This window comes from Dermacentor albipictus, chromosome 1, assembly GCF_038994185.2.
Source record: "Dermacentor albipictus isolate Rhodes 1998 colony chromosome 1, USDA_Dalb.pri_finalv2, whole genome shotgun sequence".
In the NCBI taxonomy this organism is placed as follows: domain Eukaryota; kingdom Metazoa; phylum Arthropoda; class Arachnida; order Ixodida; family Ixodidae; genus Dermacentor; species Dermacentor albipictus.
The window spans coordinates 337,614,187-337,630,377 of NC_091821.1; the positions used below are offsets into that span (position 1 = coordinate 337,614,187).

The 16,191-nt window shown below is 47.1% G+C and overlaps 1 protein-coding gene and 1 long non-coding RNA gene across 3 annotated transcripts in view; one reads left to right on the top strand and one right to left on the bottom strand.

Annotated features, from left to right (window-relative positions):
* The window catches only part of LOC139054568 (uncharacterized), a 42,900-nt gene extending 39,397 nt beyond the window's left edge, over nucleotides 1-3,503 (bottom strand). Inside the window, exon 1 of one of the 2 annotated variants that reach the window (XR_011511330.1) lies at nucleotides 3,406-3,503. This is a non-coding gene — a long non-coding RNA (uncharacterized lncRNA). Of the gene's footprint in view, nucleotides 1-451; nucleotides 724-3,405 lie in introns of those variants that run through there. The other variant, XR_011511331.1, reaches the window with a different exon arrangement.
* LOC135898779 (lysozyme-like) lies at nucleotides 3,422-15,794 on the top strand. Its single transcript, XM_065427973.1, has 4 exons — nucleotides 3,422-3,627; nucleotides 10,897-10,955; nucleotides 13,867-13,990; nucleotides 14,527-15,794. Exons 1-4 carry the CDS (start codon nucleotides 3,573-3,575, stop codon nucleotides 14,814-14,816), a joined length of 528 nt encoding a protein of 175 aa, XP_065284045.1. The 5' UTR covers nucleotides 3,422-3,572; the 3' UTR covers nucleotides 14,817-15,794.
* Nucleotides 15,795-16,191: the final 397 nt, after the last annotated feature.

Below are 16,191 nucleotides of genomic sequence, written 5' to 3' on the forward strand. Positions count from 1 at the left end.
AATTTCCCTGTCACCGCGTGTCACTTTTATACAGCATCTTTACAGCACTACCAGGCCGGGTAGTTTGGCGGAAAGAATGCAACAGCTTACGGCCGTCAGCTGCCTCTGTCATAATTATCCTAATCTCCGCATCAACGTCGTGCAAGTCCGCATACAGGCATCTGTATCTGAACCATATATCTGCCAGCTTAATACACGTGTAGTGAAATTATGACAACCACTGCGTCTTATCAAACGTATTGGTTTTGCAAATGCGCATTACAGCTGACGGAACGACATACTGTAAGCACAAGAGAACAAGTACAAAAGGAGGATACAACACTTGAAGAAATGAAGAATTAGTAAGCGTACAGCAAACAAGCGATGACGGAGAACACACAATGATCGGGTGTTCTGTGACATCGCTTTGCGTATTTACGGTGTTATGGAGATCAACGGCATAAAAACGTACCTTCAAGCGTACTCCCTCAACCTCCGCCGCATTCATTATGATAATCAACGCCTAAACAGAATGAGGCACTATTTTTTGCCAAGAGTAGACCTCTTTACAGCAAGTCTATGTAATGACTCGCAGACGAAACCAGCATGCTTTCGAAAATGTTTTACCGCCGTAGTATTCGAACACCAACGGCCAGAAAACATCGATGCCAATAGGCTGTCGGCTGTCGGTGGTTAATCAAGTACAAAAACCTTGACGCTATGACTAAAAAGCAGCTTCAACAATCAAATTTAAAAAAAAATCAACTGCCTATTTGCCTGAGGTAACAAAACATCCTTAGACACCTCGATTGTTTATGTCAATGGTTTGTGTAGAGTAAAAAATTCACCATGTTTAGCGCCCCTAGCAGAGAAAGCACAAATTAAAGTATTCGACCAAATTACAGTAACTCCACTTGTGCGCTTACGCTGAAACGCGCCTCGATTGATTTTTCGCCCTCTGTGGCCATTTGTTGAACTTAAGAGTGTACGGGGCCTGGCCCGCCCGGCTCCAGCGCCGGCACGTGGAAAGGACGTTCGCCGACGTCAGCGGCGCCCATTATATGCAGCACTCACTCTCAACTCGCCAAAACGGATGCGCGGAGGCGGCGTTTGCATCGCCCAGAGAGGTCGGAGGCTAGCACGGATGGACCGGAAAGCGAACCGCTTATAACGACGCCATTGTCCGGAGGCACATACGCCGTGCGTGACAGCTATGGAGCGCTGTGATGACGCGTTTCCATGCCATTTCTTCCCTTTACAAACAACACCGAAGCTGAGGCACGAGAAAAAGAAGGAAGGATCTTTCGTTCGCGTGAAACGCAAGAGGACATTGACCTGATGCCGCTTGCTTAAGATGCCGCTGACTTCCAAGATAGTAAACGGTGTTACATGTGGCCGACAAGAGTAAACGTTGCTTGAGAGGAGATAGGTTTTCTTATTCGCATGTTGCAGGTCCAGCGCCCAAGGAGCGCCCGCCAATCTTCGACTCTCGCGTCTTTGCATGAGAGCATTGAGTAACCTCCACAATTTTCGTGACGTGTCGAGGTACCCTCTCCAACATCCTGTGCCAAGAAGGAGCGCGCTGTATTTGGCATCTGTTTTTAACCGGAGGTGCCATGAGCTATTCGCTGCGCCGCGTTCGACGCACGCTGGCACCATATATATACTTGTTATACGGCGTCGGCTGCTATCTCATTATGCAAAAAACAAACAAAAAAAACAAAGAAAGCTGTACGCAAAATCTGTCAGTGCTGTTTTAAAATGGCACGCACTGTCCGAGAATTAAATTTGAAGGTATCGCGTTCCAAAACAACAAGGTGATTATGACGCATGTTGGGGGGCTCAGATTTAATATTGATCACCTGCACTCTTTGACGCGCACCGAATTAACGGTACACGAGCATTCTTGCATTTCGCGCCCATAAGAATGGCCCACTCGAAACCGCGATCTCGTGCTCAGCAATCCAACGCCGTAGCCACTGAGCTATCACAGTGGGTCATTGTTCGATGATGGCGGAAGGCACGTCGACAACGATACCATGCGTCGTCGTCAAAGCTGACGACGGACAGAACGCCTAGTAAGGAGTCTATAGTCATAGATAAAGGGCCAATTCCAGCGGATAACATCAGCGCTGAACTTGCTTTTTTTTTTTTTCGAGGTGTGTATGGCGTCGTAACAGAGCCGTTGCCCAGTGGGTAGAACGCACAGCTCAGCTGCGGGAGGTGCGTGGTTCGATCCCCACCGCCGGACACCCATCGATTTATAACACGGGTGCAAGCATCCGGCATTTCAGGGGTGAGCATTGCTTGGAAAAGGTTCGGACATACCGCTGTGATTGCTTTGAAAGAACTAAGACAAACAGAACAACAATCGTGGGGTGATTCTGAAGTCGTGCAGTCAACGGCGTGGGTGGGCCAATAACGCTACCCCAACTAACGCGTTACACTCACCGAGGTGTATGCCATGCGGGTCTATAACTTTTTTGTGCCTTCTCTGGGTTTCGCGAAGGTGTCCCGCCGAGTAGATGTAGTGGAAAGTCTTTGACACAGGTATACGAAGAACAGTTCTCTGATGTTAGCGCGGAAGGAGTTTGGAGTTCCTCGAAAGCACTTGTGTATCGGTGCTGGTTTATACGTCACAAATAGTGTTCGCATAGTTCAGTGCGACTTAAACGATAGCGACCAATGTCTCCCCGTGGGCGGTGCAGTAGATTATGCATCTTTGGATGTAGACGCGTTAAGCGTCAACCATATTCGTATTTCTCATTACGCGCATCCGTACTTGCAAACGCGACGTTTCCCAGCCGTTTATATATCGCATGCATGAAATGTATGCCTGCTCGTCACTGCGGCCACCATTCCAGATCATGATACCACAAGCGGCAGCATGCAATAATAACCCCTATTCTGGTTCACAGGACTACTCCAGCTACGTTTCATAATTCGCGCAACGGCTTCCAGATCCACGTCTTACTGCAGTGTTCAAAGAAAAGACTCAAGACGAGAGAGATGAAAGTCGGGGGGAAAACATTGAACCGGAACCAGCCACGCACCGACGGCTTCAGTGGCGTTCTCCAGGATTGCGGCAACGGCTTCTTCGAAGTCGCAATATAAAGGTGACCGCGCTGCACACGTACTACATACCGGCGCGATTGACGCAACCGGATCGACGATGATGTGTGTCCTTGGCACTGGCGCCCTGCCGTGCGTGGCGTACCGAAGGGAGCGCACTTTCGAAGCGGCCCTGCGGGTCGTTTCGTTCTATCGGCCTTCTTGTATCTGCTTCTCGATAGGGACCGTTTGCCGAAGCGACGCCGGCTTTGGCGTCTGTGAGTCACACTCTCAGTGTTGACCGGCGCACGGGACAGCGCCGTGCCTCTTTTGACGCGTCTCGCGCGGCGGGAGGCAACGGAAGAAGCGGCTCACCTTGGGGAGAAGTCTGGCCAGCCGGCTGGCTTGGCCCGCTGGACGCATGCGCGCTCGCGACTGGTTTGTGGGTGAAGGCCGAGCGCTTCCGGCTGCCGCCGAGACACAAGCCACTAGCGCGACCGCGGAGGAGTAACCAGAGCAACGGTAGACCGCGCACCGCAAGCATGTCGCCGAGAACCGCTGCCGTCGCCTGCCTTGCGCTGTACGCCCTCGCAGTCGGTGAGTGCGCGCGTGCCTGCGTGCCGGGGCGCGCACTGCACGTGCTGTCACTTTCGCTTCGCTCGAGACGGGGGAGGAACGCGTATGGACTGGGCGGAACGGTGTGTGTGCGTGAGGAAACGTCTGACTTAAAGTGTCTACCACTGTCTCTCGCTGCCATCCTTTTGCAGCCTGATTTGCGTTTCAGAACGTTAATTAATTGCACCTGGACCCGCATTCACTGTCGATCAGCCCGGGGGTATTTTCGCATTCGCGCAGAGTGATGACTTAGCGCGACGTCTTATAGAGCGATGGACAGATTGACGTTGGCCTAGCCAGCGAGTTAGCACGGAGAGCGGTATTCCCGAAATTTACCGATCGAGAATATGACCCTTGTATTTTTTCTTGTGTGTGTCTCGAAACCACAACAAACGGAAATGCACATTCCTCGTCAACAGGACAGCTCTGCTGGCATTGGAAAACGAGGTTCGAAGTTGTTTCATCGTTTCCGGGTTACTGCACAGATGTTCCATTTCATACAGGGCGTCTCCGCAGCTTAGAACGCGAGTCGCTTTTTTTTGTTTTCGGTGCTCCTATGACGGTGTTACACACTTCGGCGCGAAGTTGCTCGCGTCCATTCCAAAACTAGGCCGCTGTGTCGAAGTAGCTGCGGGCGGATCGTGTGGCTTCGAAAGTTTCCCGTCCGCGATGGTGTCCGTGTTTTGACGGCGGCGAAGCGGCGCGCTCACGCCGGCCGTGTTTCGCGGCGAATCGAGAACCGCCCGCCCGGACAGTCTGAGCGCTTTTCCCCGGTGTCCTTCGAAGCCCGCTACTATGCATGACGAGTGGTTTCGACGTGAAACCCCGCGTAATAAGCGCTTTGTGCTTGGGCTGATGTAGGGGTATACCTTGGCGAGCGCTTGACGTCTTCATCGTCGAACCGAATGCTCGTGGTGGCTCGCTTGTCTGCGCAGTAAGGTTTACAAGGAATGGATTCATCCAAAATGAATTTGTCACACACTCTTAGGCAAAGTTACACACCCTTTGGCTTGCCCCTTCTGCCACACAACAATAATCGTTATCTGCCTTGATGCGTTTCCTGTCTTTATCGCTGCGAACCCGGAACTTTGCAATAACGAACGGCACGCGCTTTATCAGCATAGAACAGTTTACACCCTTTGGAGTGCCCCTTCTGATAACGCGCGTGCCGTTCGTTACTGGAAAGTTGCGGGCTCGCAGCGTTAAAGAAAGGAAACGCATCAAGGCAGATAACGATTATTGTTGTGTGGCAGAAGGGGCAATAACCTTGCTAAGAGTGCACGTATACATGTACCGTATAAAAGTGTGATGCTGGGGCACACGCGTGCTTCGGTCCAACAAAAATCGATATTATTTGTCTGCAGTGAGCTACGAATTTCGCGCTTGACGTGCATCTGTTGGTGTGTTACCTCGAGGGGCGATATATACCCATTTAACGTGGCAGGACAACTCTAGGTTTTCCCAGCGCATGCGAGCGCTGTTCAGGACGTGTTCGTGCGCCGTAAGGACGCCACCTTGTGCCAGTCTGGATTTCAACGTTATACTTATTAGCGTGTATTAATACAGTAGGCTCCCGATAATACGAACCCGGTTAAGCCAAATTTTCGGATATATCGTTTGATTGTTATTTAGAACTCATGCTGGTGTTTATCTTAATAAACTCTAACCAACGTCAATGTAGTCGTTTGGATATATCACAGATTTCCACTTCTTTCTTGCTTCACAATAAATATACTGTTCGTCAGAAGCTTGGAGCATGTTTTACAAGATTTACTGTTGTTATTTCTCGAACTGTCAAGCTACACGAAGCGCTGCGCTGTGGGGATCTGGATTACACCGTTACTTGTTAGCATACATCAATGCAGTAGGTTCCCGATAATACGAACTCGGATGAGCCGAATTCTCGGATATGTAATTTGATTGTAAATTACATTTTATGCTGGCATTTGATTTCATAAACTCCAAAAAATGTCGACGTAACTTTTTGAGGTATCGCGCACATTTCCGTTTCTTCCTCACTTCAGTACAAATACGCTGTTCACCCGCCGTCGTGGCATAGTGGTTTTGGTGTTGAGCTGCTCCCGAGGTTGCGGGATCGAATCCCGGCCGCGACGGCCGCATTTCCATGGGGGCGAACCGCAGAAACGCCCGTGCACCGTGCACTGCGTGCACGTTAAAAAACCCCCAGGTGGTCATAATGGACCCGGATACCCCAACTACGGCGTGCCTCATAACCATATGGTGGTTGTGGCACGTAAAAAAAAACCAGCATTTAACTAATTAAAACACACTGTTCGTCAGAGCATTTGAGCCTGTCCTGCGGCACTGATTGTGTTTATTCCTTGAGCTGTCAAGCTACATGAACATTGTCGGCACGCGCCTAACAACAAACGATCTTGGTCGAGTCAGCGCAGTAGGGTTTCTATCCCTTTATTCCTTTCGCAACGAGGTTTTTTTTTTGCGATATCACTAAAGCATTTGCATGTTTATCACATAGTTACGTCTTATAATGCTGCAATATTCAAAACCTGCTGCCAATAAAGGCGTGGGTGGTTCAGCTCTATTATACGTAGTATAGGGGTCACTTGTGAGTGACGCGTGCTTAATACAAGACATGTACTACGCATTTCAAACCTTGTCCGAATGAAGGTGCAAATTAAAAAAAAGATTTTACAGCTTGCGACAGAAATTCGAGTGTGTTTTATAAGAGAAAGCTTATGGGCCTTTTATGGCTTAAAGCAAATGAGAAGCATATTCGTAACATAGTTACGAAACGCGATTGAAGCACATCAAGCAAAAGCAAGAAACGTTCCGCTCTGGCCAGAGACGGAATCTCGACGCGGAACGTGGTAGCGTTGCAACCAACCGACGAGTTCTATTTTGAGCAATGCGGCGCGAGTTGGCGATAAATTCCCACAGCGAACGTCGTGCGGAGATGCTATCTCCTGCCGAGGTGGCTTTGAGCCATCGCTTGGGTTTCTCGTCTTTTACAAGTACAAGTCCCAGCACCTCTTATAGAAAGCAGTTGGACAGCTGTGGAGGATATGTGACTTGCACGATTGTGCTGCACCGACACCTCGGCATGATAACGGCCACGGGATTGGTCTCTCGAGTCTTAGGATTGTAATCTACCGAGTGTTAGTTGCAGGGTGTATACAACCGCATGGACACAGGAAGTGAAATTTGGAACGTATGACTTTTGAGCTCCTAAGTAAGGCAGCTCAGTGCATGCCCTCTGGGACTTGTCACCCAGAAATAATAACCAATCTTGGCTGCTCTTCCGTTGCGTACCACTCTACGCTCGCTAGTTTCCTGTCGGAAACGATAAATTATGCCGATACTCGTTTTCGTTTGTGACCTGAAAGCACGGCGTTAAAGGAAGAAATTTTTTTTTGCAATACTGGGGTTTTACGTGCCAAGCCCAAGATATGATTATGAGGCACGTCGTAGTGGGAGATTCCGGATTCATTTCGACCACCTGGAGTTCTCTAACTTGAAGTTAATGAACAGTATACACGGCCGGTTTTGCATTTCGGCCCCGTCGGAATGCGGCCTCCGTGGGCGAAAGACACGAAATGCACGCCTGAGAGATGACGACTTTTGTTGGGGGAGGAGACAAGCGCCGAAGGTAACAAATTGTCTACAATGTCAGCGGACCTGTGCAGCTGCGAAGTTGAAATGACGATTTATCCCCCGCCAACAGAACGTATAAAAGCAGGATCTCTTTATACACGACAGCAAGAAATATATTGCTTGCACTTGTAGCAATGGAATGGCGGATTTTATTGACTCACACACATATACTACAACGTAATGCGGCAGTGTAACGTGTTGATACAAAGGAAAGCACCATGCCGCTGCTGCTGCTGCCACCGCCGCCACCACCACCAACAACAACAGCAACAACAACAACGACGACGACATCAACACCCCCTTTATAACAGGTCATGGGCAGCTTGAAGGCCGATGAGGCCCACACAGTTGACGTTAAAATTGTTTTTCCAAACAATTGTTCTCAATGAGCTATTGGCCTTCCCACATAATGCCGCGGCTCAAACTATACACTCTAAATAATCCTGTCCTCCACCAATGACCCTCATCAATATTGTTGTTAAGGCTGCCACCAGTTGTTGCGGGGACGGGGTATTGCGACCTTCAACAGCGTCTGCTTGGAGCTCGAACCAGGGGGAAGACGAGGTGATGTAAAAGCACATAATAGAATTTTAATACATCTTTACGGGCTTCAAGACAAGAAATACACAAACGGTAAGCGTGCGTGCAGCTGCACGCAAGGGCAGAGATGATGTGACTTAACGTGACGGTTGGCTGGTTTTGACGTCTCGGGCGTTTGGCATCCGTTTCATTCATTGCCGCCCAAAGCGAACCGTAACATTCCTTATAGACTTCCTTCAAAAAGTACTGTTTGCTAGTTACTATCCTTTCAGGAACGCTAGGCCACGCTGATACACACTGACACGCCACCATGCCCATACAGTTTCTAGCAAGAATACCTATATATAGACAGAAAAACCTGACGCCACCGTTTATGCGATTAGCGTAGGGTAATACGAATATTCGACAATTTTGAATAACGAATCGAATATGTTTCTATTCGATTCGGTAGCCATTACTCTGAACCCGAAATATTTTTCCTATAGTTTTCGAATAATCAGCGCCAACGTGCAAGCACCAAAAAATGGAAAACTTAGATATCGAGGGGTTCGTTTTTCTCATTTTTTATTGTTGTACTACCCGAATCTAAAGCGTAGCTCAAGAATTTGTGACAATTTGGGCACAATATCCATCACAAGGCGGAGATGTTACTAAACTCCTACGACACCTAAGTTTATGTGCTACCAGTCTGATATCAGCATCACGAAATTGGTGGCTTGGTGTATCTGTTTGCTGACCATGCGCTCGACGGTACTCTGGTATTTTCGAGTAATGAAGCTGCCAGGTTGTTAAACATAGTGATAAAGTTAATGCATGGCTGCTATTTACCGTATATCGGCAAAATAGCACAATTGAGTTTTATAGCATGACGTTCTGGTTATCTTTTGTTGTCGGTTAAAATTTATGAATATTCGTTTCTGATAAAGTATGGAACTCGAGGACCGCATAAGAAGGTTTCTTATTATTCGAAAGCTATTCGAAAAATATTCGATTTGTATTCGATTCGGCTTTAAAAATCAATATTCGCATACCCTTAATAGCTAGCGAGTGTTGTGTCACCATGGGAGTGCCGCGGGATATGCGTGTTTTCGTCTCGAACCTGGCTTGGCTTAAAACGTAATCATTCCCGTACATATAATCTTTTGTTAGAACGAAATCATCATATAATTTTTTGCTCGGCCTTAATACATGCTTCGCAATTGTTCGCTCACTTTGAGTGCAAGAAAGGGAATGAAACAAGAACAGACGATTGAAACTAACACGCGCAGTGAGCTCAGATCTTGTAGTTTTCTCTTCCAACTTCAATGGCAGCTGGTACTGTTCACGTTTGAGGTAATTGTGACGGTAGTTGTGACGTAACTGCACAACCTGGCGCAGGTTCTCGTGATTTAATAGAAACATGGTAACGCATAATGAATAAATACCGGTATGTTGCAAGCTGTTTTAGCAGAAAGGTGGATCACACGCGACAGACGGAACCCCGCTAGCCAGACGCGACTTCGCTATGTCTTGGCACTCCGGGAAAGATGCCAATCCGACGCCCGGCATTGTCGCATGGATACAACAGCACGGCCGCGCAAGTTTTCCTCTAAGTAATTATAAGAAACTACACGCTTGGCCGTTCTGACTTGAAAGTACCGGGAGCGCGACGTTAAAGAAAGGAAATGAACGCAAAACATGCAGATAGGAAGGACAAGATAAACCCCGAAGGGGGAAATGTTTTTTTAACAGTGTAAGCCCCCTGTTACCTCTAGCCCCCTGCCTAGGGGCTGTTGAGCACGTGCTTTCGAGAGGGACTGGAACGAAATTGAAGAGTACGTATACGTCTTCTTGTATAAACAGAAGACGCTTTGAGCGGACAGCCGTCTGTGGCAACGAAGGGAAACCTACGGGGGCGGAGCTTCTCTCTGCGCACGTATTACTGCGTCAAGTAGTCCGGCTTATCTTGACAGCGCTTTTGGTTTCCTAATATTTCTTAGAACAGATGCCGAGTCACCTTAGCTTTTTGGCCAAACTCGAAATTGAAAACCAGAAAAATGAGTCAAATTTAACACTAAGTGGTGCATTTTGTCTTACTTTGTTGTTGAAAAAAAGTATGTTTTTTATTTTTCTCTTCCCCAACGTAAATTAATGCGGATGAGAATAGGATCTCTTTTTATATTTCTTTCTTTTTTTTTTAGGGAGCGCTCTGAATTGTGCGCGCTTTGCCTCCGTGTAGCTTTCTGTTCCTTGCCACAGGAAGTTGTCCGCGAATTAAGGACCATCGATGCACAAAAAAAAAAAGCACCGACACAAAGTTCCGCAAAACCGTATGTAAGCGCTTCTATCGCTGTCCTTTCTTTATACGTGCATGTTCAAGCTTTTCAGGTGTGCTGCTTTAACTTGCGGAAGGACAAGTCGTTCATGAAACCTTGCCCACGCGGCTTCTGGTTAAAAAAAGAAAAAGAAAAGCGAGTGCATAGAATTGATGGCGAGGGCACTTGAATTCCAGAAACAAACGATTCTTCCTGTTCCTGGCAAACCGAGAAATTGGCCGGTGGTAGTACATCGTATAGTTATGAAATGGGGTTTTGTTTGTTTGTTTCTTTTTTTTTTGCTCATGCGTTGCTTTTATGTAAGAAAGAGTAGCCGGTGCCATCTATAAAAAAGAAGAAGAAGAAGTTTATTCTTTCTCTTAAAATACAAAAGGAGTGAAGCAAGAGTTCAAGGCATATAACCTGACAAGGTCTCTTGCTCCAGATAGCATTTAAAGCTATATTTGAAACGTTCGAACACTCCCAGGCAGTCGCGTACTGAAAGTACAATTCGCTGATGCAGTGCCATCGTGCCATAGAATTTTGCATTCGACAAGAACTGCAGTGTTGCAGACAATCGATTAGTATTAACCAAAATGTTCACGGGGAAATAAGGAAGAGTATGAAGGAATATGGCAATGGGGGGGGGGGGGGCGACGCGCACAACCGAAAAATATATGGGATAGCTCGGCATCTTCTGGTATCCAATTACAGTTAGTGGAAGTGGCTTGAACGCCCGCACATTTTCATGCATGCTCTATCTAATGTTTGTTCGATCGTGCAGGGTCCAATGCTCAAGTCAACGACGACCCGACACGGAAGTGCCTCAACTGCATCTGCTACGTAAGTTCCGGCCTTTTCGTAACTTCCGGTCCATCCACGAAAGGGGGCAGCCCGTATATTACGACAAGATACCGACTGCTCGCGTTCAAATTAGAGTAAAACTAAAGGCGTTGTCCTGAAGCAATGAGTCTGAACAGACACAGGGTTCCTCGTTGTGCTGCATGGTGGCCGAAGCCTTGCTTTACATTTATAGTTAGTGCCAATCTGTAGGTTCTTGCAAAGTCTTATAGCATCAGAAGAAAGCCATAAAATAAGTTTGCTTAGTTTCATATCGATGGATAGTGTTCATACGTTAGATGGAAACGTTGCACGTGCCTATTCTTCATCTACAGTTGATAGAAAAAAGAGCGCGATATTACGTACACCGTACCCTGTTTTCTTATTTTTATTTTCTAGCAATCGAAGTTATGCGTGGCAGGCGTTTCACATTGTTGCCACATTAAATAACTTAAGCCGTACTTCACCCCTAATTATAGAGTGGGCACTTGGTTTATTTAGAAAGTCGCACCGACAAATTCCGAAGCGCGTCGTAAATATGTTACATATGGTTGGTACAGCTGTATTTCTTCGCTGAATGGTATACTTGACTGGAGAGCGCCGTTGATTATACTGATCTGTCAAGTGCATGAGCGACAGACGGTCATGAAACGTAAGTGCACTTTCATCATCACGATAAGATATGTTAAAGGTGCATATCTTCACAATCTTGCAGGTAACTTTCAAGTAGAAGCAACAGCGCAGTGATTGTGATAGATCGAGTTATTCAAGCCGAATATGAAGTTTAACTAGACTGATGTTGGTGCTGCAGGTACTTTTAATTAGCACGTCAAAACGTGATTTTTTCGTACTATTACGAAGTGTAACTTTCACATGACACTTGCTTCGGCTAGTGTAATCTTTAGGTTCAATAAATGTAATGAAAATATGAGATAACCACTGTTACATTCACTTAAAAGAGTGCGGGCTAAGACTCTGAAACTGTACACTCTCATTAGGGCTCAATTGAGGAGCAGCACCAGGACCTTCGGCAGCAATTTTACACGCGACGAAGTGATATATTGGCACCAAGAAAACGATGATAGACATCCAGAAGAATAATCTGTTGAGCTAGATCTACTTCATATTCTCTTTTAGTGGCCCTTTCAGTTCTAGTTCTTTAACACAGCTCAGTAGAGACTGAGGATCGACATCTTTCGGCGGCACTTTATCTGAGGCGACGATCATCAGTATATGCGTGGTTAATATAATGAAGAGAGAAATCGCTAAATTTTACTAATTAACCTTTTGTTTGCTATTTGGAGTCCTTGGCAGCTCGGTCAAGCCGTGGGAACCGTCGGTAGCATGGCATAGGGACGAAGACGTGCGAGTAGCAAGAGAATTAAGCTTTAAATAACACATTTAGGGGACTTGCGGTAATCGTAAAATTGAATGAAAAAAGAAGCCCATCGGCCAGTTATCCTGTGATAAACACAGGTCTCGAAACATACGCATAGGAATTGCGCGTCGGGACGCAATATTGGTCTGGTCAAAAACCTTCAACGCTGCATTTTTTCGTAGCGCGGTTACGCGTCATGCAGGGGGCACGTGTGCAGCCGGGCTCCTCTCTCGCGGCTTCGCAGTGGACGCGCTGCGCCGCCTAGCGGCGCTGCCGCGAAACCCACACGCGCGGCGCGATTGTGGATGTACATTCGGACACATACTCAGTGACCCAAGTAGGTGGGAAAACAGTGACACCAATATATATATATATATATATATATATATATATATATATATATATATATATATATATATATATATATATATATATATATATATATATATATATATATATATGTATATATATATATATATATATATATATATATATATATATATATATATATGCCGGAAAGTGCGAGAAGTATACTTACTAAGAATACTAATCGCATTAATAATTGTGCCCGAGTGAACGTCTGCTATTGGCACATCGGTAAGCTTTAATTTGACACGTCCACTCAGTCGTTAGTGCAGTTAACCTGAAACAACAACTACCAGCGCGAAGAACGTGATTTAATATTTTTTTACGTAAATCATCAGCACTGATCAAATAAATAATAAATCAAACACGTAGATTGATGATAACGGAAGGTAAATATTTATTCGATGGCGTGTCATATTCAACAGATGAAAAAAACGACCGTGAAGCTGCCAACGGTGCAAAAGGGCACGACTTCATAATTCTAAAGCCTTACAACCAGGCTTGTCCCATAAGGAGTTCGAGAGATGCTACCGAATCACTGCACCTGATTGCGCTTTTCTATCAACCACGTGACCGCAACAGGGTGCTTTTCAGGTGTAGACTCGTTTAGGAAGCCTATGTGTGTGTCTTTCGCACGTCTTTGGCCATTCGGAGTCCGTTTAGTCACTGCATCATGTCAAACGACGCTGTAGTCTTCGTATATCTGCCGTCACATCCATGCTGGTGACTTACTGATGCACCACATGATCATATCATGTCTTCGAGCACAGTTCCTAAAACAAAAATGCACTTGAAGCGTCCCATATTGAGTCAATTGTGTAATGAAGGCCCACACGTTTTGAGACAGACCATAGACTTCGTTAGGCTGGCATGTTATTTAGACAACTTCCTCGCTCTCTCAGTCGCGAGTGGCGAGGCTTCGTCGAAGTTAGTGCGTGCTGCCTCGGTGCGAAGAGTACGCTTACGTCGAGGCTGCCAACCGACTCTCGGAACTTTCTCCTTCCAAGCCCGGCCGCCTTCTTACTTTTCATACCCGAGGCGCAATATTTCGTGACCAGAAGTCGTCATGCAGGAAGTACACATATGAGTCACGCAACCTGTAAGACTCCTCGTATAGAGTAAGAGACGGCGGGCCACGGCGTTCTCATTCGCGAATCGTGTCGTTCGCAGGCCAGCACCAAGTGCAACACGCAAATTGGCTGCACCAACGGCGGCCCCAACTCGTACTTCTGCGGACCCTACCAGATCTCGCACGCCTACTGGATCGACGCTGGAAAGCCTGGGAACTTTGACCGTGAGTCTCCTTTCTTTTGCTACTTATCTTGTCCTGCCTGCCGGAAGCGTATAGACGGGTGTCAGACGCCGTCTGTTTTTTACCTTTGACATGTAACCAGTCTCCTTCGGTGTGTTGATTTCGTGAAGAACTTGTGGGTCGTATAACATTGCGCAAGTTTCAGAGCGCTTCTTAATGTGCTACTGTAATCGGTTAACCTGTCTTGAATGAATCACAATGGGATACAAATGGCCGACTGGTGTCATCGGCTGTGTCGTAAAGAGAGACGAAGCGTCGAAAAGCGGCTTTTTAAACCTGAACCTGCAGTGCTGGAGGGTGCTAGCTCTGTCGTAAAGTGGAAAAAAAAAGGAGGCCGTGGTTTGACGTTTGTGATGATGAGTGAGTATATATACATATGTATGTGCCTCGTCTTACACGTCCCACAATATGGCGATAACTTTTCCGACATATATAGCTTAGATTATCTGGTTATTTTATCTTGAATAACTTTCAAGCTTCGCTTGCACTGACCATCGGCGACATTGTGCTCTGCGCAGACTTCGAGAAGTGCCTGAAGGATCAGGTTTGCGCCGAGACAGCGGTGGTCAACTACATGAACAAGTGGGGCACCGACTGCGACGGCGACGGCCAGGTCACGTGCTACGACTACGCACGCATGCACAAGGCCGGCCGCTCGGGTTGCTCGGCGGCCTCGTGGGTGGACGCGACAGACTACTGGGCCCAGTTCCAGGAGTGCTACGGCCCGTCGCCGTCCCCGCAGGGACTCGGACCCGGTGACGACTCCGGCATCAGCGGCCTCGATGCCCGCACCAACAAACGCAACTAGGCCTAGCGCCCGACATATTGCTCGTGACGTCGTCAGCTTCAATGGACGATTTGACTCGCCGCAGCTTACGGACTCTTTGCACTGTTCTCGATTAGTTAACCAGGTAGGAACTCGGTCAGTCCAGGGGTTTCATACTCAACTCGTGTGCCAGGCCACTTACGCATCTGATAGGTTCCCGTGGAGGGAAATAAGGGGGGCGGCCTTAGACACAAGTGGGCCACGTAGGTCGCACAGGTCTTCGAGGGCTACATAGGACCCGCACGCTACGTGTTGGAGCCACCATTTTGAGTATAATGTTATGGTCCTATACGAGACACTTTCTAGCGAGAATATAGGCAAGGCGTCTGGTGCTCAAATATATCGCCTAGAAATATTCCTAACTTATTCCTAAAGTATTGCTTCAGTGCGCAAGAAAAAAAAAACGCGAGAAGTTTCGATGCTGGTCCGCCAGCTGGCTCTGCTGCATGGCGTTACGAACAAATGAGCGAAGACGTGTGGGGCGGCACAGCATATATGTCCAACGCGAATACGTCTGGTCGTTCGTGAATAATGTACAAAATAGCCCCGCCATCATGGTGGATGGTATCCTAGCGGCAACTTTGGAATCATTGCAGAATTCCTGCTTTCTGCTGGTTTGCCGAATTATCGCAGGGTTGTTTGTGAAACAACAGGTTGTGAAGGTCACTCATTACTCCGGCAGCTGCAAGGGCAGCTGCAAGGGGACATGCTGCTCAGCGTATACTAACGACCTTTTTTGTGTGTGTCGCGCGACTCACTGAAGGTTGCACTTGTCGTTGGTAACTTCGCAGCCAGCGTTGAGGCGCGGTGGCAAAAAGCTGTGACGTGGAAATGCGTGGTTGTGTGAACCAGAATCTGTCGTTGACAGAGGGGGTCGGTTTCAAATTTTCGCGTGCTGCGCTACCCCGAAGGCGGATGAAAGTGCCCTTGTAAAAAGAAAGTAAAGACATTGTTTGGTTTTCTTTGTGCACTGTTTTCTTGCATGACGCACTTCACATACAGCATGTCCTCAGTGATATGTCGTCTTGCTCGGGCAACCAAGCGCAGAGTAAGTCCAAGCACAAGTAGACAACCCGGAGCAATCAGAAAGAAATTGAGAGGAACAGAGAAGGCGAATTCGAAGGAAAGAATGGAAACAATGAAGTCCACGGAGTTTTGCAAGGACGGCAAGCAATAAATCAAGAAAGAAAGATTTTGCGATAACACAAATATTTTTGAGACCCGAGCTCGCTATCTGAGGATAAAAACATGCAGGAGCAAATATTCGTAATAGGATCACATTGTAATGGAATGCTAAGATGTTCACCCAGCCAGAAGCATAATGAACGCTGGTGTTCTAAGCTTATGGGAGCGTAAA